At 40.0% G+C, this 21870-nt stretch overlaps 1 protein-coding gene across 1 annotated transcript in view; it reads left to right on the forward strand.

Annotated features, from left to right (window-relative positions):
- The window catches only part of pfdn1 (prefoldin subunit 1), a 79898-nt gene that overhangs the window by 7047 nt on the left and 50981 nt on the right, over positions 1 to 21870 (forward strand). Inside the window, exon 2 of the mRNA XM_069898599.1 lies at positions 820 to 986. Within this exon, the coding sequence (XP_069754700.1) occupies positions 820 to 986 (167 nt within the window). The remainder of the gene's footprint in view (positions 1 to 819; positions 987 to 21870) is intronic.

A 21870-nucleotide genomic window follows, 5' to 3' on the forward strand; every position in this document is an offset into this window, starting at 1 on the left:
CATGGTGGTAGGTATATGGAATGAGCTGCCAGTGGAAGAGGTAGAGATAGATACAATTGCAATGTTTAAAATACCTGTATATGTAGCTAGGAACCTGGTTAGGAAAGATTTAGAGGAATCTGGACCAAATGCAGGCAAATGGGACTAGCTTGGACTGAAGAGCCTGTTTCTGTGCTGTAAAACTCTATGAATTGTAAATGGTTATTTTAACAAATAACACTAGTTTTCAAAATAGTTCTCATGATGGAATAAGATAGCAGTGTTGCAGTTATTGAGAAGGCGTATCCCATGAACTGCCGCAGAGTTGTGGTGATCCACTCACAATGATTTGTGCTTAAATGCCAGTCGCATGCAATTCATTTCAATTATTACATTTCATTGAAAATGGGTAATACTAAATGAATATGTATTTCATTGCAGGAGTTTTGTGAGACAAAGACACTTTGGATGGGATAACTTGCTAGTAGCACAGAATTTTAATTTAAATTTTGGTTGAAAGGTGATTAGGCCCTTGCCTTTTTATCAATGGATTACATTTTGCCTTGTACACATCCAGATCAATCCAAAAATAATTTGGGTTGATTATTAGTTGTATATCTGGAAAATATGTATCTTTTGTGGATTTCTGCAAAATTGAAAGATGATATTATAGTGGAAATAGATATAGTAAAACCACTACAGTATAACTTCACAGAAAAATGATCAGACACTAGACTCAAGAAAATAGTGTCCCAAATAAGACATTTTTACAAATTGCTCTGGTTATTCATAACTAAAATGCAAATTTGTAGTTTTTAATTCTTTTTGCACATTTTTCAGGCTTTTGCTGAACTACAGACCAAAGTGCTTGATACACAACAGAAGGTAAAACTTGCAGATTTGCAGATTGAACAATTAAATTGGACCAAACAACATGCCCATTTAACAAATGGGGAGATAGCCTCAATGCCAGAAGAAGCTCGCATGTATGAAGGTGTTGGAAGAATGTAAGTAATATATCTTGAACATCAACAGTGGAATTTACATATCTCATAATCTATTGAAGTTTGTTCCCTGCAGCTTGGATTAATGTTAAATCAGCATGACATGAAAAAAATAACAGGACCACGAATAACATACTTAGTGTCAAAGCAGGGTATATGAAGGCTTTTCAGGTCTCCGTCATAGATATGTTTGATGTAGGGCAAAGAGAAGAAAATGTTTTCTAGGAATTTAAATTTAAACAAGAAAGTAAAAATGGAAAATACTGGTGTTCATAAAAGTGATTATAAAGTGGTTGGAGTGTTAAATCTCAGCTCCTTCTCAAGTCCTTTCAAGAATGAAATTTGCAGTTCTTTATCTGTCTGACCTATATGCAACTTCAGTGTAATTCCAGTCTGATCAGTTTTTTCATAAGAGTTGGCTGTTCATTTAACCTCAAGAAACAACTGAGTCACTATGCACCAATTTTTTAGTTTCTGTCAATGCTGAAGAAGTTGCTGAACTTAACCCAACTGTTTCCTGAGTTATTTTCATCCCTCAAAGTACCTATGTTGGAGGTTATATTTGTATTCTCTTTGATTTAATCTGACCTTTTCTCATGTTTACATTTTTATTTCTGTTTTCATTTTATTCTACCCCTTCATCTGTTATACTCCTCCAGGCTTTTTATGGTCTTGGTCTCTTGGGATAATGTATATGTTGGCCTTTTGTTTTGCTTTATCCTGTGCCAGATGATTATTGATGATCATGAGGCTCTAGATTTACAGCCTTTTATGGTAGTCTGTTGGGATATAGATTGAATTGCTTCCTTTTTTTTGTGGGGGGGGGGTGTTTGGTCCATTTGGATTGGAGTCTCCTTAGTATCAAAACTGTCTGTGGGTTGAGTTTCCAATTCTTTCTGCTGGTAATTTGTTGGAGGTGGGACGTTATCGTGCTGTGAGAAGAATTGAATGAAATTTGGGGCAATGATGCAAACTTGTTTGACTCCAGTCTCACTACTGAGATTGCCTCCTTATGTTGCCATCTTGACTTTGCTCTTTGCAGAGATTGCAGACCCCTGGTTAATGTTATGGCTTGCATTTTAAAATACAACAGATAAAAAGTGAGGACCAATTTATGTGGATAGATAATTTTGAAAAAGGTATTTCTGATTGATAAGGCTTTAATGAGATTGACCAAAGGCCATTGGTACTGCTCTATACATTTTTCATGGAGTTGTTGCACAGTGAAGATCTTTCTGCATCTAGATGAAGGGAATCAACAATATGATTCAGGGAACAGTTCCTCACTCACTGGGAGGAACTGTTGATGACTTTCTTGTAACAAACAGTAGGTAGACTCTTCAGTAGTTACTGCAGTTGGGGAATTTTTTTTAGAATTTGAGTGGGGATAACATCTGCTCCAAAGGCTTTTTAATTTTATTTTTCATTAGGATGCGGCTTTTTCAATTTCCTGTCAGGTTGGACCAAACAGGTTGTGGTAGGATGGATTTAGGAATAAAGTCGAGGTGGAGAATGTGTTTGAACAGGTGTTGACTGCCTCCCTATCCCTGGAGAGTTATTCCCACTTTTGGCTCTCAATGGAGTGGACTTTTGGTGTTTAGGCTGAAGAAGGCTTTGCCTTATACACTCCTAAATCCTTAAAATGATTTAAAAAAAAATTAACATTCTTCCAGTGTTCCAGATTTTGACCTACATAGCTGAAACATAAAATGCCAAATGTATGGATTCAATTTCCTTGCAAGAAACAACCTTGTGTACATTTTTTTCATTTATTTGCTGTACCTTCAGATGAATCTTTCAGAAATTAGGTACTATAACACTAGATCCCTCTCCATCTGAATTCTGCAAAGTCTCTTTAGTTAGATCATATGCTTTGTAATGTTTCGTGTTGAAATGGGCACTTTCACATTTTCTCACAAACTCCATTTACCAAATCTTTGCCAACTCATTTAATCTATATGCATTCCTTTATAGCTCCTATTCACATCTTGCTTGCATACCTACCTTTGTATTATTTTCAAATTTAACAATGAATCCTTTGGTCACTTTATCCAAGTCATTTGAATAATTTGTGAAATGCTGGATTCTTTTCACAAAGTACTATGCCTCTAGGTTTAACGACATCTGGAAATTTCTGCTCACAATGCCCATGTGCAAGTTGTTAATGTATGTTAGAAAATGTTGGCCTTGGTACTGGAATACCACCATACTTTATCTGAAGAACAATTTCCTACATTTCTTCCCGTCACTTAGCCAATTTTCCATCTATGTCACTACAATCTCTATTATTCCATGTGTTTGAATACTAATGACAAGCTAAATATGTGGTGCTTTATCAAATACCCTTATAGACTTCACATGCACAACATTAAACAGTTTATTGAGGAGGTAACCTAGAAAGTAGATGAAGGAAAGGCAGTGGATTTTGCCTACATGGACTTCAGTAAGGCCTTTGACAGGGTCCCACATGGGAGGTTAGTTCAGAAGGTTTGGACACTAGGTATCCATGGAGAGGTTGTAAAATGGATTTGAAATTGGCTGAATGGTAGAAGACAGAGAATAGGAGTGGATGATTCTTTCTCAGACTGGAGGCTTGTAATTAGTGATGTGCCTCAGGGATTGGTGTTGGGACCATTGTTGTTTGTTGTCTATATCAGTTATCTACATAATAATGTGGGAAATTTGATCAGCAAGTTTGCAGATGACACTAAGATTGGAGGTGTTGACAGTGGGGAAGGCTTTCAAAACTTGCAGAGGGATCTGGACCAACTGGAAAATGGGACAGAAAATAGCAGATGGAATTTGATGCAGACAAGTGCGAGGTGTTGCATTTTGGGAGGACAAACCAAGGTAGGACGTACATAGTAAATGGAGGGCACTGAGAAGTGTGGAGGAACAAAGGGATTTGGGAATACTCTTTCCCTGAAAGTGATGTCACATGTAGACAGGGCTGTAAAGAAAGCTTTTGGCATCTTGGCCTTCATAAATCAAAGTATTGAGTACAGGAATTGGAATGTTATAGTGAGGTTTTATAAGATGTTGGTGAGTCCAAATTTGGAGTATTGTGTGCAGTTCTGGTTGCCAAGCTATAGGAAGGATATCAATAAGATCGAAAGATTGCAGAGAAGATTTACTAGGATGTTGCTGGGTCTTCAGGAGTTGAGTTACAGGGAAAGATGGAACAGATTGGGATTTTATTCCTTAGAGCAGGGGTGTGAAACTCAAATTCACAGAGGGCCAAAATTAAAAACTTGGACTAAGTCGTGGACCAAACTAAATATTTATTGAAAATTTTCAACAACATCTGCATGTTTTCTCTTCTTTCAACATATGTAATGTTAAACTTTTTCTTATTAAAATAAATGTTTAATAATAGTTTTGGTTAAACTCTTTCCAGAAGAAGCATTCACAAATGAGAAATAAAATATAAAATAAAGTTTGCTGTAAAACCAGACTTCTTTTCTTCTCCTCCACCTTCTGGAGCTTTTGCTTCTCGTTCAGATCCTTATTCCTGTCCTGGTGTTTCATTTCATAGTGTCGTCGTATGTTATATTCTTTAACTACAGACGCACTGGCTCCACACACAAGACAAACAGGTTTGTCTTTTAAAATGATGAACATATAGTCTGCCTCCCACCTGTCTTGAGAGGTCCTGTTTTCTGTCTTTCGTTTGGCCATTTTTCGTAAGGGGTTTATTACATGTGAGTTGGGCGACAGGTCGCAGATGCTAATGAAAGTAAAGAGAGGAGGTGGGGGCGATTAGCGGGCTGACGCCAACACATTTGCAAAGCATTCTGGGATTTGTAGTATTAGCTGTGCATGCGCTATACTGGTGCAGCAGCCAGCAGGCCAGCTCTAATACATATTTGATATGATCTTGCGGGCCAAATTTGGCCCGCGGGCCTGAGTTTGACATGTGTGCCTTAGAGCATAGAAGAATGAAGGGAGATTCAATAAAGGTTGACAAAATTATGAGGGGAATAGACAGAGTAAATGTGAGTCAACTCTTTCCACTTAGATTGAGAGCGATAAATATGAGAGGCTTTAGGGTGAAAGGTTTAGGGGAACATTAGGGAAACCTTTACTCAGAGAGTGATGTGTGTTTGGAATGAGCTGCCATTTGACCTAAATGCGGGCTCACTTTTAAGTATTAAGAATAAATTGGATAGATTCGTGGATGGGAGTAGTCTGGAGGGTTAAGGAATGGGTGCAGGTCAGTAGGACAGGAGGAATGATTTTTCAGCACAGATGAGAGGGGCTGAATGGCCTATTTTCTGTACTGTAGTTTTCCATGCTTTTGTACTATATTTCTCATTATCCTCGTTGAAAAACTTAAGTCAGCTAAAGATAATTTTCTTTCAACAAATTCATGGTGATTTTCTCTAACTGATTTATACTTTTCCAAGGTAAAAAAACAAAAATGCTGGAGGAACTCAGCTGGTCTTGCTGCATCTACAGGAGGGTAATGATATAACGATGTTTTGGGTCTGAGCCCTTCTTCATAGTATGAGTAAAACAAGAAGGCACCTGTGTTTAAAAAGACTGGGAAAGAATTAGAGGGGGAGGACGAAAGTTGAGAATTGATTGGGAGAGGGTTGCTTTTGGCTCTGTGAAAGGAGACAGGGAAAAGAGAGAGGGAGAGAGACAGATAGAGCTGGAGGAAAGGAGACATGGGGAATGATGGGAGGGTGGGTCTATCATAAAAGGCAGAAGTTGAAGTTAATGTCATCTGGTTGGAGGATGCCAGAGGGTCCTCCAATGAAGTCATTTGTGGGTGGTCTCCGTCTGGCAGTGCATGAGACCATGGACAGACATGTTAGCAAGGGAATGGGGTGGGAAATTGAAACAGATAGTAACTGGGAGATTCACGCTATTTCAGTGGATAGAGCTGAAATGCTTAACAAAGTGATCTCCCAGTCTGCGTTCAGTCTCACTGATGGAGGAGAGACCACAACGGGAACACCTGATACAGTTGATGACCCCTAAAGATTCAAAAGGGAAGTGTTGCTTCACTTGGAAGTTTTGTTTAGATCGTGGAATAATGGTGAGGGAGGAGGTATGGGTGGAAGTGCTGCATCTCCTGCAGTCACAGGGGTAGGTGCCAAAGGGGCGATTGGTGGGGAGGGAAGAGTGGATGAGGGAGTCATGGATTGAATGGTCTCTGCAGAAGGTGGTGAGGGGAATATGTGTCTGGAGTTGAGATAACATAGTATGTAGTGGAAATTTCAGAGGATAATATGTTGAATGAGGAGCCTGGTGGGGTGATAGGTGAAAACAAGGGGAATCCTGTGTTTGTTGCTTGTGGGAGTGTAGAGGGCCAGGGTAGATATATGGGTAATGGAGGATGTGTGGGTGAGCGCTGAGTAGATAGGGAAGCCACGTTGTTTGAAGGAGGACATCTCTGATGATCTGACATGAAAGACCTCATCCTAGGAGCAGATGAGACAGAGGAATTAAGGGAAATTCTTACAGGGGACAGTTTGTGAAGAGGTGTAATTGAGGTGTGGGTTTGTAGAAGATGTATGTTGCGAGTTTGTCTCCCGAGAAGGAGACAGAGAGATTGAGAAAAAGGAGTTTAAAATTGGGCCAAATGAATTTGAGATCAGGGTCAAACTTGGCAGAAAAATAGATAAAGTTGGAGAGCTCAGGACAAAAGTTGTCGTTGATGTAACACAGGAAGAGTTATGGGGCCTTACCTGTGTAGACTTGTATCATGGATTGCTCCACGTAGCCAACAAAATGGCAGGCATAGCTGGGGCCCATGGAGGTCACCATGGCTATCTCTTTGACTTGAAGAAAGTGGGATGAGTCAAAGGAGAAGTTATTGAGGGTGAGGACAAGTTCTGTTATCTGGAGGAAGATGGTGATGGAGGGGGTTAGATGGATCTGTTGGTGAGAAAGAAACAAAGGGCTTTGAGACCTTCAGTATGAGGGAATGGAGGTGTATAGTGATTGGATGTCCATGGTAAAGATTAGATGATCAGGAAACTGGGAGTTGTTGAAGTGATGGAGGATATGTGAAGTATCCCAGATATAGGTGGGGAGGGAGTGGACCAGGATGACATTTTTCAAGGTATGAGTAAAAGAAGATAAGCGTTTTTGGAAAAAAAATGGGGAGAATGAGAGGGGGAGGAGTACAAACCAATAGATAAAAGGTGTTAATTGGATATGATATGGGCCAGGAGAGAGGAACAGCACTGAGACCAGCTGTGTTCTTCCCTGTTTCTGTGTTTTTACTACAATCACAGCGTCTGCAGACTTCTGTGTTTGGTGTTATTTTTGTGCCTAATTTACATTTCTAACAATCTCCAGTGTCCAAGGTTAAACTGACTGGCCAGGGTTGCTGTGAATCTTCTTGCCTGATTTTTCTCATAATTTATTTCAATTGAAATCGGGTCATGTGGAGCACCATCCAATTTCTAGCAGTAACCTTTTCTAATTTTATTCAAAGGCAGATATATTTTATTTCTATGTTCTGTAGAGATTAGAGGTACACTGTTGAGCTCACAAACAATAGTAAGTCCAAATATTGTTTGCATTTAAGTTGACATCAGAATAGATTTCCTTTCCCTAGACTCCTAGATCCTGTTTAAAGAATGAGCATAAAGGCAAATGATTTTGTTCGGAAATAATTAATGCTGAAAATAACACATTGAAGGAAATGTTCTGAGAAAAACTGCCTTTTCTGAATTTTAAGCTGACTGGCTAAATTCAATTCTATATGATTATGAAGAGAATGTAGTAAAATGAAGTTGTTAAATTACAATGTTTTTTAATGATCTTTCATGTAATTTTGAAACATACTAGCTAATAATTTATTTAGGTGAAGCATCATCACTCCCTTGTGTGATATCTTTTTGAACAACAATGAGAGAGCAAATAAATTACTTCTAAAATGTGCCAACAATAAACATATTATGCGCTCCAAAAATAGAATGGCCTTTAAGTATTATTTGATTGCCTATCTATTTGATTTGCATCGCTTGTTCATTTTAGAATACTTCATACAACCTCTAGAAATGGATTTTGTGGTCTGTGAATTGAATCCAATGCACATTAGTAGTTTAAAAATTGATTTAGAGATACAGTATGTTACAAGTCCTTCTGGCCCATGAGCCCAAGCCACCCAAATACACCCAGGTGACCAATGAACCTACAAACCCCGAATGCCTTAGGAACATGGGAGCAAACGAAAGTACCTTGAGGAAATTCATGCAGACATGGGGAAAATGTACAAACTCCTTAAAGACAGCACAGGATTCAAAACTGCATCGCTGGTCCTGTCATAGTATTGTACTAACCGCTACGTAAACCATGCACCCCAATTTGTGATTATTGAGAAAATAAACTGGGAAGAATAAAATGCAAGTGTATTGGTGTGTCAATCTGTATCGCAGAAGGGCCTGTCAAATATTTCTGTGGCGATGGTCCATTCAAGGGATTATTTCGAGATGGCAAATAGAAGTATGGAGAGAAAAAAACTTAAACACGATAGGGAGTTAATGAAAACTGCTCAACACATAGAGGGATATAGGGTTGCAACAAATGTTACGAAATTTAATATGAGGTTAATGTACTTGTCATCTCCTTGGCAGGAGTCCAGTTGGGAATATTCTATTCGGAGAAATGGTTACATCATTGTAGCTATACTAAGAAAATTATGCTTCATTGCATTAATCTTTGCTGGCATACCATGGAAGAAATAGAAGGATGGAAGAAATAGACCAAAAAGACAGACAAAACATAAACAATTTATTTGGAACTATTTATTGAAAACTGAATATTATTTCAAAATTTAATAAAATTAATGTGTAATGAAAATGGTGCTAAGATTTTTTTAAATGACCAAAACAAAATGCATGGTGAATGATCTTAAATTATTGATACCGTAATTTTCTATTTTACAAAGATCTACTTAAATAGCTACAAAATGGAATTGAAACTTTGAATTAATAACAGCACTTGGTGTTTAGGAAGTTATTCAATCTGTAGATGATATCTTAGAAACGTGCGCAAATACAAAATTAAATTGAAATGAAAAAAGGAATGTTTTTATATGTATTTATGGCAATAACAGGTAGGCTTGATATCTTTTTCGGTAGTTTACTAGGTAATGTTTGTTCTTATTCATGGTCCATTTTCAAAACATATGATATATAACCCTATTTTCCACTTTTCTCTCATTCTTAAATGGTTGTGCATAAATTTTTGTTTTTAACATCACAGCATTATTTAAGTGATACTACAATAAACTGTATTCAATTCATGGTGCCATTGTCCTCTTGAAGCTATCTTGATTGATAGGTCTATGGACCACTCTTAATTTTGGCCAGTGTAATGAGTAAGAACTTCAAATTCCTGGGTGTCAACATCTCCAAGGATCTGTCCTGGAGCCTCCATGTAGATGCAATCTTGAAGAAGGCTCGCCAGCAGATCTACTTTGTGAGGTGCTTGAGGATATTCGGTATGTCACTGAAGACTCTCAAAAACTTCTACAGGTGGACCTTGGAGAGCCTTCTGGCTGGTTGCATCACTGTCTGGTATGGAGGTGCCAAATCTCAGGACAAGAAAAAACTCCAGAGGGTTGTTAACTCACCCTGCGATATAACAGGCACCACACTTCACTTCATTGAAGATATTTATATGAGGCGAGGTCTTAAAAAAGCAGCCTCTATCCTCAAAGATCCCCACCATCCAGGCCATGCCCTCCTCATTCTGGTACCATCGAGAAGGAGGTACAGGAGCCTAAAGTCACAGACAGGGACAACTTCTTCCCTGCTGTCATCAGATTCCTGAATGATCAATGAACCAAAGACACTGCCTTACTTTTTGAGCACTATTTTTATTTTTATATATCTCATTTGTGAGATGGTTCATAATATGAATGTTTCCACTGTGATGTTGCTGCAAAACACTGAATTTTGTGACTTGTTCATGACAATAAATTCTGTTTCTGTTATTTTCAGGTCACAGCGACAAATTTGAATTTTCAGGACATTAAATAATATAATTATATAAAAGTTTATTTAAAGAGCTAAGAATCTGATAATTACACTTATATTAAACAAAATGTTTGAGGGTTCTGATCTGTTATGAGTTGTTTTAATTTTGATAATGATGTAATGACATGACTATTTGGGTGTGTCTTAAAATAATTTTTACTGCAGCATGAAATATTTGGACTATCCGTAGGTGCTTTCACACTGCCCCTGAAAGCTGGTATTTAATTGGCTTTTTACTATTTTACCTGCCTGTGTGAACAGGACTAACATGGCATGGGGGGGTCATTTTCGTTTCGGTAGTTACCCGCCACAGTAGGTAATATCAGAGTCGAAGCATTGTTCATTGCCTTCAGTGTGAAAGGGGGATCTGGCTTGCTGGGACCAGGCGGACCAAGGCTGGAACATCACCAGTCCCCACACCGATTCCACTGGCCCGCTCCCCGCCGACAACCCACGACCAGTCCCCACACTGATCCTACTGCCCTGCTGCCCCCGACAGCACATCACCAGTCCCCACACAGTCCTACTGCTCCCCGACAGCCTGCCACCAGCCCCCACACTGATCCTATCGCCCCGCTTGCCCCTGCCAGCACACCCCCTCCCCTGCTCAGTGCCACCAGCACCCCCCTCCCCCTCTCTCCCTCCCTCCAACCCCCCCTCCCACCCTCAGTATGCGGCTAGTGGATATCTTGTGATCTTGTGAAATGTATCCAACCCTTGGCTCTGCATCTTACAAATGTCTCGGATGGAATTCTGCATCACACTGCACAGGCCATTCTGGGGAATGCCAATCTACTTTAAATAAGAGAAGAAATGAGTGAATATTTGTGAGTGAATAAAAAGAGGAATAAAAATGAGATGGGGCACTAAACAGGCTCTCTTGTTTTACATTAAAAAGCAATTGAGACCCTTAATTGAGCAAAGAAAGGGAATATTTATAAAAAAGAAAGAAGGGAAGGAAATGATGGCAGGAGGAAGGGAATGAGGAAAGGAATGTGGCCGGCAATACTCACCCCCACCCCCGCTCAGTGTTGCTGGCCACCCCCCTCCCCCCCCCCCACTTAGCTTTGCCAGCACCCCCCCCACCCGCTCAACACCTTTGTTGCCATGAGTTACCACACCTAGTGATGCCACTGCACAGGCCAGCTGATGGGGCTGTCAGCGTGCAGCTGCTGGAGCTGACAACCCCGCTGGCTGCTCTTTGACAGCCCTGCTGGCGCCTTTTTCATGTGTTTGCTCTTTAGAACCTGGCTACGCCCCTGCGTTACATCAAATTCCAGCTGGTGCCTGGCTGTCGGAGGGGGGAGAATAGCTCTAGGTTAGGTGTGGGGGCTAGTGGCTTGCAGTTGGAGGGAAATAGAAAGCCGACTCGTGTGTTGCATCACATAGGATGCAACACAACACATTTCACCCCCTTTTGCACTGGGATGCCGGGTTGCTGTGTAAAAGATCGCACTGAACCGGCTTTTCTTGGTTAATTGTGAACGCTGCAATCCAACTTGTAACATGTGTCGTTGACGTCAATTTACTGCTATATCAGTGGGAAAACAAATTTTTCCTGGCTTTAAGTGAATTCAACATTATTCTCTATATTGCTTCCAATATGTTCCAACACTGCAAAGGAAATCTGCATCTTATTCATGATGTATATCAGATTGTTTCAAATCTTAAATATCCACAGTTTCTTCTGATATCTGTATTTTGTACTATGTACAATACTATGTGACTGCAAAACTTACTATTATTTGTTGGTGAGCAGATATGTAAAGTAATTAAAGAAACATGGTGCATTTTAATATTTTTGGATATCTCGAATGTATGCTAAGGCTTTTCTCATTCTATTGAAATAAATAGATACATTTAAGTTGTGTAGCTTTAAGGAATTTTGAAAGCATTATCAGACTGATGCATGATCAAAAAATAAGTTTATCTGCTCACTTTAGATTCAAACTATAAATGCCCAAATTAGGAAAAAAGAGTGTTATCATTTGAGCTGCTACATTGACCCCACCTTATGTTTTCTGTTAGTGTAACTAACATCCCACTTTTTTTTTCATGTTTTCTAAGAACTCTAAAATACCGATATGCACATTAAGTATGCAGGCATAGAACATCACAGTACAGGGCCTTTGGACCTCGATGTTGTTCTGACCAAAATACACCTAAAAAAAAATGAAACCCTCCCTACCTCTAAACCTTCTATTTTTCTTTCATGCATGTGCTTGTCTAAGAATTTCTTAAATGCCTCTATTTTTCCAGCCTCCACCACCACCCACAACTCTCTGGGGAAAAAAAAACTTTGTCCTGATGTCTCTCCTAAACTTTCTTCCCTTCAATTTGTATAAATGTTCTCTGGTGTTTGCTACTCTCACTCTGGGGGAAAAAGGTGCTGGCCATCTACCTTATCGATGCCTCTCATAATCTGTAGTTCTATATTAAGTCACCTCTCATCCTTCTTCGATCCAAAGAGAAAAGCCCTGGCTCTACTAACCTTGCACCATAAGACATATTTTCCAATCCAAGCAACATCCTGATTAATCTCTGTACCGTCTCCATAGCTTCCACATCTTTCCTGTAATGAGGTGACCGGAACTGAACACAATATTCTAAGTGTGGTTTCACCAGAGATTCATAGAACTGCAACATAGAACTCCTGAATTCTATCCCCCAACTAATGAAGCCCAGCATACTTTCTGAACTGTCCTAGTGGCATCCTTGAGAGAGAAATGGATTTTGATCCCAAGGTCCCTTTGTTCTTCCGTAAAGTATCCTTCCATTAACCATATACTTGCCATCCTTTGACCTTCTAAAATGCCTCACACTTGATCTGGTTTGAACATCATCTGCCACTTTTCTGCAAATCCTGCATCCTGTCAATATCCTGTTGTAACCTGCTCCTCCAACCTTGGTATCAAGCACAAATTTACTGATACATGCTTGCTGTTTGATCTTTATTTTCCTGTTGGTTAGTAAGCAGGTTTGGCAATACAATCACTAGTTAATCAGTGAATGGTTTTAGTGAAATGTTAAAAATCATAGATAGATTTGTTATGTGTGGAATAAGTCTATGGTTGCTTGCTAAATATGTGTGACTTTTACTTATTTTTTAAATTAAAAGAAATTATTTTTATTTACCTCATCATCAGGGTGTGATCAAACTTTAATCCAGTTTTTTTGTCCTGATTCGTACAGCCATGTGGCACAGTTTGAGAATTGTTTTCTTTCCACATTGTAGTAAAACCAAAATTAGGACTTTCTCAGCTCAGAAGATCTACCTTTGCTCCCATAAAATTTCCTATTCTAATCAATTTATATTATTTAGATTTTTGTGCATGTAGCTTATTCATGTTCATTTTATGCCAGAAGACCAGGAAATCGGTTCTCTCTTGCTCTTGCTCTCAGTGTCTCTTTTCCTCGCGTGCTCCTTCTTGCACTCACACTGGAATTGTCTATGTTACTATAATGGTTTATTTTGTTTTGCCTTTTCAGCATTCTCTTTTTGGCAAGGTCAATGCTGAGAGAAGATGTATAGAATTAGTGTTTCAGAATGTGGGCAGCACATTGCCACAACTAGTAGAGCTGCTGCCTCGCAGCATCAGAGACCTGTGAACATTCGTGACCTTTGGTACTATCTGTGTAATTTGCATGTACACTTTGTTTCTTCAGCCCCTTCCTCTGGGTGCTTCAGTTCTCTTACACATTCTAAAGGCATTCAGGTTGGTTGGTTAATTAGCTGCAGTAATTTTCCCCAGTGTAGATGAGCGAAGAATGTTATGAGAATAAAATAGATGGGTTTAAGGTAAATGAGCATTAGATGGTGGATGCAGACTTGGTGGGCTGACATGCGTGTTCCTGTTATGTTTTTCTCCATGATGACTTATTTTCCCTCCCTCTATCCAATAATTCTTAATAGACTGGCTAAGTTTTCTACACAATGTGAAATTTAAATAAACCCTTGTTCCTGCATTGAAGAAAATGTCCAAAACATGTTAATTCATTATTTTAGGCATTAGTTGTGAATGATATCACAATCAAAATCTGTTTATATTCTGTACACAAGTATCAAATCACCAGTGGCACTGTTCATGTTAGATTTGGTTTTTGTCCTCCTATCCTTGTTATTAAAAGGATGTTATTAATTATGTGAGGGTGAACGATGACCTATGATCAGGAAACGACTGATATCTGATTGTATTAAGACCTAGTTGTGTTTTGTAAGAGAACAATATGGATCATTGAGGAATATTGGACAGTTCTCTTAATAACTGTCCTAGATTCAAGGCAGATTTGGAGTGGTTTTTGAGGGAAAAAGTTATTGTGTGGGATAAAAGACATTGCCAAGCAGTCTATAGGAATGTGATCATTGAAATAGATTTTCCAGATTGGGCAGTTCAATGGCCTAGGATCTAGTTGATTTGGAAAGGCGAAAACCAATAACAGTTTTTTGGGTAATTAGATTGTGGAAGCATTGCTGGGGGTAAATATGCATTAGATTGGGAACCACAATGGTGGAGACTTGTTGGATAAGTATATCAATAGCAAAGTGAACAGAAATATTGAGTATGTTACCTCTATGGAATGCACATGAAAGATTTCAAGCTTTTATAATATCATGTGTTTGTTGTTTGAGAAAACTACTACAGTCTCTTCAATCTGAGGCACCTGCAAGCTCACACCAAGACACAAGAGAAACTTGTCCGTGAACTACTCTTTGCAGACAATGCCGCTTTAGTTGCCCATTCAGAGCCGGCTCTTCAGCGCTTGACGTCCTGTTTTGCGGAAACTGCCAAAATGTTTGGCCTGGAAGTCAGCCTGAAGAAAACGGAGGTCCTCCATCAGCCAGCTCCCCACCATGACTACCAGCCCCCCCACATCTCCATCGGGCACACAAAACTCAAAACGGTCAACCAGTTTACCTATCTCGGCTGCACCATTTCATCAGATGCAAGGATCGACAACGAGATAGACAACAGACTCTCCAAGTCAAATAGCGCCTTTGGAAGACTACACAAAAGAGTCTGGAAAAACAACCAACTGAAAAACCTCACAAAGATTAGCGTACACAGAGCCGTTGTCATACCCACACTCCTGTTCGGCTCCGAATCATGGGTCCTCTACCGGCATCACCTACGGCTCGTAGAACGCTTCCACCAGCGTTGTCTCCGCTCCATCCTCAGAATTCATTGGAGCGACTTCATCCTTAACATCGAAGTACTCGAGATGGCAGAGGCCGACAGCATCGAGTCCACGCTGCTGAAGATCCAGCTGCGCTGGGTGGGTCACGTCTCCAGAATGGAGGACCATCGCCTTCCCAAGATCGTGTTATATGGCGAGATCTCCACTGGCCACCGTGACAGAGGTGCACCAAAGAAGAGGTACAAGGACTGCCTAAAGAAATCTCTTGGTGCCTGCCACATTGACCACCGCCAGTGGGCTGATATCGCCTCAAACCGTGCATCTTGGCGCCTCACAGTTCGGCGGGCAGCAACCTCCTTTGAAGAAGACCGCAGAGCCCACCTCACTGACAAAAGACAAGGGAGGAAAAACCCAACACCCAACCCCAACCAACCAATTTTCCCCTGCAACCACTGCAACCGTGTCTTGTCAGCCACAATCGGACTTGTCAGCCACAATCGAGCCTGCAGCTGACGTGGACTTTTACCCCCTCCATAAATCTTCGTCCGCGAAGCCAAGCCAAAGAAGAAGACAAGCAGATAGAAAATGATAGTAAACAAGATCAAGTACAATTCTTGTTCATTTGGTAACATTTATTAAATTTTAAATTTAGACATAGAGCATGGTAATAGGCCCTTATGGCCCATGAGCCTGTGCCACCCAATTCACGTAACACCCTCGTATGTTGAACGTTGCGAGGAAACAGGAGCACGTGGAGGAAACCCATGCAGACATGGGGAAAATGTACAAGCTTCTTACAGACAGCACCAGATTCAAACTCCAGTCGCTGGCGCTGTAATAGTGTTGCACTAACTGCTATGTTAATACCACCCATGGTATTACAGCAAAACCAATTGCCAATCAGGGTTGAAAATGATTCCTGAAGTCAGTATGTACAGAATAGTGATAAGTATACTTTATCTGGAAATGTTCCAGTTGCTTCTGAATCATTTGACTCATCCTGCATGATGACCATATTTTGTTGATGATACTGAATTTCTTACAGATTGTAACACAATCTTTTTAAATGCTGTGCTCATTTTCATTTAAAATAAACTGGCACAAACACATAATGTAATTTGAAAGTTGAAATAAACCAGCCAAACCTTTTAAGTTTTTTGTTATTCTTGGCTGACATTCAACAGCTGCAGTAAAATTTTTGAGCTGTATCCAAACCTAAATTTGGCTTTCATATTTTCTTCATGTAGATAGCAAAACTGACTTATGTAAGGTCTGCATATTATTTTATCGTATGTATCCATACAAATATGACTGAACTGCATGGATCGAGTTGATTTTGGGTTTGGTCACTCGTGCTCTGAAGTAGCGGATGGGGATTAGTTGGTCTTAATGTCACTGAGATGAGTAAAGGAAATGTCAGGCAAACTTACTACACTTAATTTGAATGCTATCATTTATAGTTAAAAAAAGATAATTATGGATGTACTATTTTAAGACAAGATATATTTTGACTGTAATGTCCCACAGACTAATAATCTGATATTTGTTATCTACAAATCAAGAGCAATAAGCTTGGAATTACTAAAACCTACCAGAACAGTTTTGTTGCCATCCTTTGATGGAAAAATTAGTCATTTGTCTAAGGATTAATAACAAATTGAATTCTGTAATGTCAGATTATTTGTTCTTTTCAATGCATAGATGTTTATTTTGTCATTTGTTAAAGCATTGGATTATAGGAAGGAGATCAACAAAATAGAGAGTGCAGAGAATATTTACAAGAATGTTGCCTGGGTTTCAGGGTTGGAGTTGAAGGGAAAGGTTAAATCAACTAGGACTTTATTCCCTGGAGAGTAGAAGATTGAGGGGATGATTTGATAGAGGTATTTAAAATTATAAGGGGACAAATCAAGTAAATGTGGGTAGACTTTTTCCATCAAGAGTGGGGGAGATTCAAACAAGAGGACATAGATTGAGATTGAAGTGAGAAAAGAATAGGAGAAACATGAGGGGGAATTTGTTCACTCAGGGTGATGGGAGTATGGAATGAGCTTCTGTACAAAGTGGAAGTTGCGGGCTCAATTTTAATATTTAAGGAAAAGTTGGATAGTTATTTGGACGAGGGAGGTATGGAAGGTTATGGGCCGGGTGCAGGCCCATGGGACTAGAAGGTGTTTGGCATGGACCAGAAGGGCTGAACTGGCCTATTTCTGTGTTGTAATTGCATATATGGTTACATATAGATAGAATGCTGCAAGATAAATATATTGAAATCCTCTGCAATGTACCAATACTTGAGTATATGAAGGAGTAGTGGTCCTTTCTTGTATGATGACATACAGGAATGTATTTGGAACATTAGGAAAAGACATGAAATTTAATTTTCACTTTTGATTAATCCGATTCTGCTTCAGCAGCTATGGATTTCTGCATTTTGAGAGCCTATTATTTTTGATGAATGTGTGAAAAATAAACTTTCAAATGTTCTGGAATATCGGAAAAAGAATCTTTGTGGAAAGATAAATTTGCTGAGAATTTGGTCTGCAGGTTAAAATACAGTGGAGATTGAGGTAATGTGCTGAGGTTCACGATATTAATCAGTCTTTCCAGGAAGTCCAAGACAGCACTTCCTGTGTACTACAGAGATTTATACAACCCAGAAGAAATAAAAGATCCCATGCCTTGTAAAACAGCAGCAGACTCATACATGACACATATGGAGTGAAACACCATATGTCTGCAGATATTGATTTGGAGTAAAAACATACAGAAATGCTGGAGGAACTCAGCCAGTCTTGCAGCCCAAGCCCTTCTTCAAGGGTTCCTTGAAGAAGCGCTCAGGGCCGAATTGTCAGTAATTCAGGTACTTAATCTTTTATTTGAAAGTCTGAAAACTGAACAATTTTCCATGGATGTCAACTGCACATCAAAGCTCACATTTGGTGTCAAACATGATTTGACGCAACCTACCCCCATCCAGCACTATGTCTCCATGCTCCTACTAGTCATACGTGCACCTGCTGTTCACGGTCTTTGAAGACTGTGAAAATATCAAAAAGAGCTGCAGAGTCCCCTATAGGTAACAGAGAGAAGCAGAAAAGGAAACGTCTGTCATTATCGATACCGCAGAAATTAGTTATTGCAGAAGCTTGATTGTGGTGTATCTGCGGCATCTTACTGAAGATTATTGTGTGGGAACTACCACCATATATGACTTAAATAAGCAGAAAGATGGGGGGGGGGGGGGGGGTGTCCAAGCTGGGTGGCTGACCAGGCATGTTTCTCTGAGCTCTCTGAGAAAATCCTCTAAAAGATGGCCAAAAAGTGGTTTTAACGAAAAATTTTCAAATACAAAAGTGTGGATACATCTTTTAAAGCTTAATATTGAAGAATGACTATTGAGCCCTGGGAAGAAGCCAAAATCCGTGATGGAAAAAGCTCCAGCCTCGCCAGTCACCTCCACGGAAAGTGCGGGTGGAGATGCCTCCTCCTTTCAACGAACACCAGACTTTGAAACTCTGCTGCAAGACATTGGAGGTCTGGGTCAACGTTTTACAAGTGTTGAGAATGCCATTGAAGAGTTTACCACGACAGTGAGAGATATGGTTGACGCTATTAATGATTTAAATGAAAGTCCAGAGTTGAGAAAGATCTTAGCAAACACGATAAACAAAATGAAGAACTAAAGAAACAAGCTGAACAATGGGCAACAGATAAGCAGCTTCTTTTGGACAAATTGGATCATATGGAAAACTTCAGTCAGAGGAACAATGTGCGAATTGTTGGCCTGAGAGAAGGTGCAGAAGGCAGAGATGCCGTGAAATTATTCGAGACTTGAATCCCTCACATCCTTCTCACCAATGAACTCGGCAACTGAGTGCACATCGAAGGCGCTCACTGAACATTGGGACCGAGGAGAATGGTGAAGCCTGCCCTCAACCCTTTCTGGTTGGATGTTGAGCTTCAAGGAGAGAGAGACAATCCTAGGAATTGCTTATGAAAATACTCGAAACTCTGGTTCTCCCTTGAAATGGGACAATGCAGAGATCACGTTCTTCCAGGACCTTCAGAACACAGTGATTTAAAGAAAAAGACAATTGGATCTGATTAAGAGGCAACTCTGAGAAAAGAACTTTAAATGTACAATGCTCTACCCAGCAATGTTGAGAGTGGACATTTCTGAAGGCAATAAAAGATATTTTAAATCAAAAGAAGAATGGAAGAGTTTTTTCGACAACTGTGAAGACAACATCGGCTTCGCTGTTGGTGAAAGACTGGTGTAAATACGATGTGTAAGGATGTAGTAAAGTTTTTTTTTGTGTGGTGGTTGTCTTAATTTTTATGGTGAAATGTCAAAGTTCTATCCTATCTATGTCTTGGGGTGTTTGGAGAATGGAAAGAAGGTTCTGAAAGTCCAGCACAGTACAAATCTGGCTTAAAGGGGGGGGCGGGGGGGATAGTTTTCAAGATGGTGCTTCAGGGTGGGGTTCTTCTTCTTTCCCTGAAGGCTTTCGCGGGCTTTTCTTCGCAGGCCTTGGGGACCTCCTGTCTATGTCACTGCCTGGAGCGGAGGTTGCATGATATTTAGGGTGAGGTCAGAGGTCATAAAATGGTTTACCTCCTTGTATATTTGCACAGAATTTTTATTATGTTATGTTGGATAAGTCATTGAAGTTTATAAGTTTTAATGTCAACGGTTTTAAAAAGATAAAAGCTGACATAGTATTTCTCCAAAAAACATGACAAATTGAGGCAATTCTGGGGGTGTGGGGGCGGTGGGGCAGGTCTTATTTTCCTCATTCAATTCGAAAGCAGCAGGCATGACAATTTTAATGAATAAGAACATCCCGATTGCTGTAGAAAATGTCTCCTTGGACCGAGCGGTAATGATAAATGGCAAACTTTACTCAGAATCATGATATGCCCTGAACTATGACGACAAAGTCTTTATGAAGGAATTATTTTTAAAAGCCGCAGAGGGAAGGAAAAATATATTGATCAAATGGGCCTTTAATTGTTGTTTGGATCTGATCCTAGATAAATTGGCAAAAATGATAATAAGAGCCAAGGCAGCTAAATTAACTCTCTCATGTATGACAGATGTAAACAATGGATGTATGGAGGCAGTCTAACCCTAAGGAGAGAGATTATTCATTTTATTTAAAAAAAAGACTCACATTCCAGAATAGATTTATTTTTGCTATTGAGTAGTAAAAACTGAATACTTACCTAGGCTGCACTCAGATAACTCGCTGCTAATCTTGGTTATACAATTATCGGAAAAGCAAGAAAATAAATACAGATGGCGATTAAATACGATGTTACTAAAAGGAGAAGTTTTAAACAATTTATACGACAACAGATTGAACTTTTTTGTGAAACTAATTTGGGATCAACGTATAATAGCTTTCTAATGTGAGATACGTTGAAGGCATATTTGAGAGGAAAAATGATTTCATATACAAAAATGATTAAAACAGAATTTAATGCGGAAATAAATAAATTGGAGATGGAAACGAGAATTAGAAAAGGAATATCAATGGACGGGAAATAAAAACAAATATAAATTGTGGTGTACACAATAACCACATCGACATGATGGAGTGATTAAACAGCTTGATTTAGCGTGGCTACTTCGGCAACATCAGAGGTATCACTTTCCACTTGAATGGGATGGAGTCATCAATGGCCTGCATTGCAGCATTGGCAATCTCATCTTTGATGCCCTCAAAGGCTTTAAGAGCCTCTGCTGATGGGGGAAAATCTGTTGTCTTCACTAATGGGCACACCTTGTCCGTGTAATTGGGGACCCAATGGGCATAATAGGAAAAGAACCCGAGGCACCTTTTCAGGGCTTTCAGGTTCTGGGGCAATGGTAGTTCCCTAAGCGGGTGCATTCTCTCCAGGTCTGGGGACGCAATCCCTCCCTCCACTATGTACCCTAGTATTACCAGTCGTGAAGTGCGGAACACGCACTTCTTCTGATTATATGTCAGGTTTAGGGTTTTTGCAGTGGCGAGGAACTCCCTTAGATTTGTATCGTGTTTCTCCACGTCATGGCTGCATATGGTGACGTTATCCAAATACGGAAACATTGCCTTTAGTTCATGATTGTCCACCATGCGGTCCATCTCCATTTTTGAACACTGATACCCTATTCGTCAGACTGAATGGCACCCTACGGTACGGATACAGTCAATTGTCAGCTTCAAAAGCCTTGTAGGGCCTGTCCTCTAGGCAGGTTGGGATCTGATAGTATGCTGACTTAAGGTCTGTGGTGGAGAAGCCCCTATATTGGGTGATCTGATTCACCACGTCGGCAATTTGGAGTAGGTGGCTAGGGATCCAGTAACATAAATCTTTTCACAGCCTGGCTGTCGTCTATTACCATCTGGTTCTCCCCCACCCCCTGGCTTTACCACCAGCATCTCTGCTTGCTGGAAGCTGTTGCTGGGTTTTAATGTAACGTCTGTCCTCTGGGCTATATCTCCTGCTTTTGGTGGCTATTGGTCTGCAATTCTCTGATGTGCTCAAATAGCGGGGGCAGAGGGACCAGAAGGATGGCAGCCCACACATACTGCCCAGCTTATGGGCTGCGCCAAATTCCTCGTTCTTCACTGTGATGGGGGTGGGGGGGGGGGGGTGTGGACTGTCAAACTGCATCGTTACATTTTCCAGCTGACACTGGAAGTCTAACCCCAGGATAACTGGTGCACAGAGTTTGGGCATATAGAATAGAAAAGACTGTA

Source organism: Narcine bancroftii, chromosome 9, assembly GCF_036971445.1.
Source record: "Narcine bancroftii isolate sNarBan1 chromosome 9, sNarBan1.hap1, whole genome shotgun sequence".
Lineage (NCBI taxonomy): Eukaryota > Metazoa > Chordata > Chondrichthyes > Torpediniformes > Narcinidae > Narcine > Narcine bancroftii.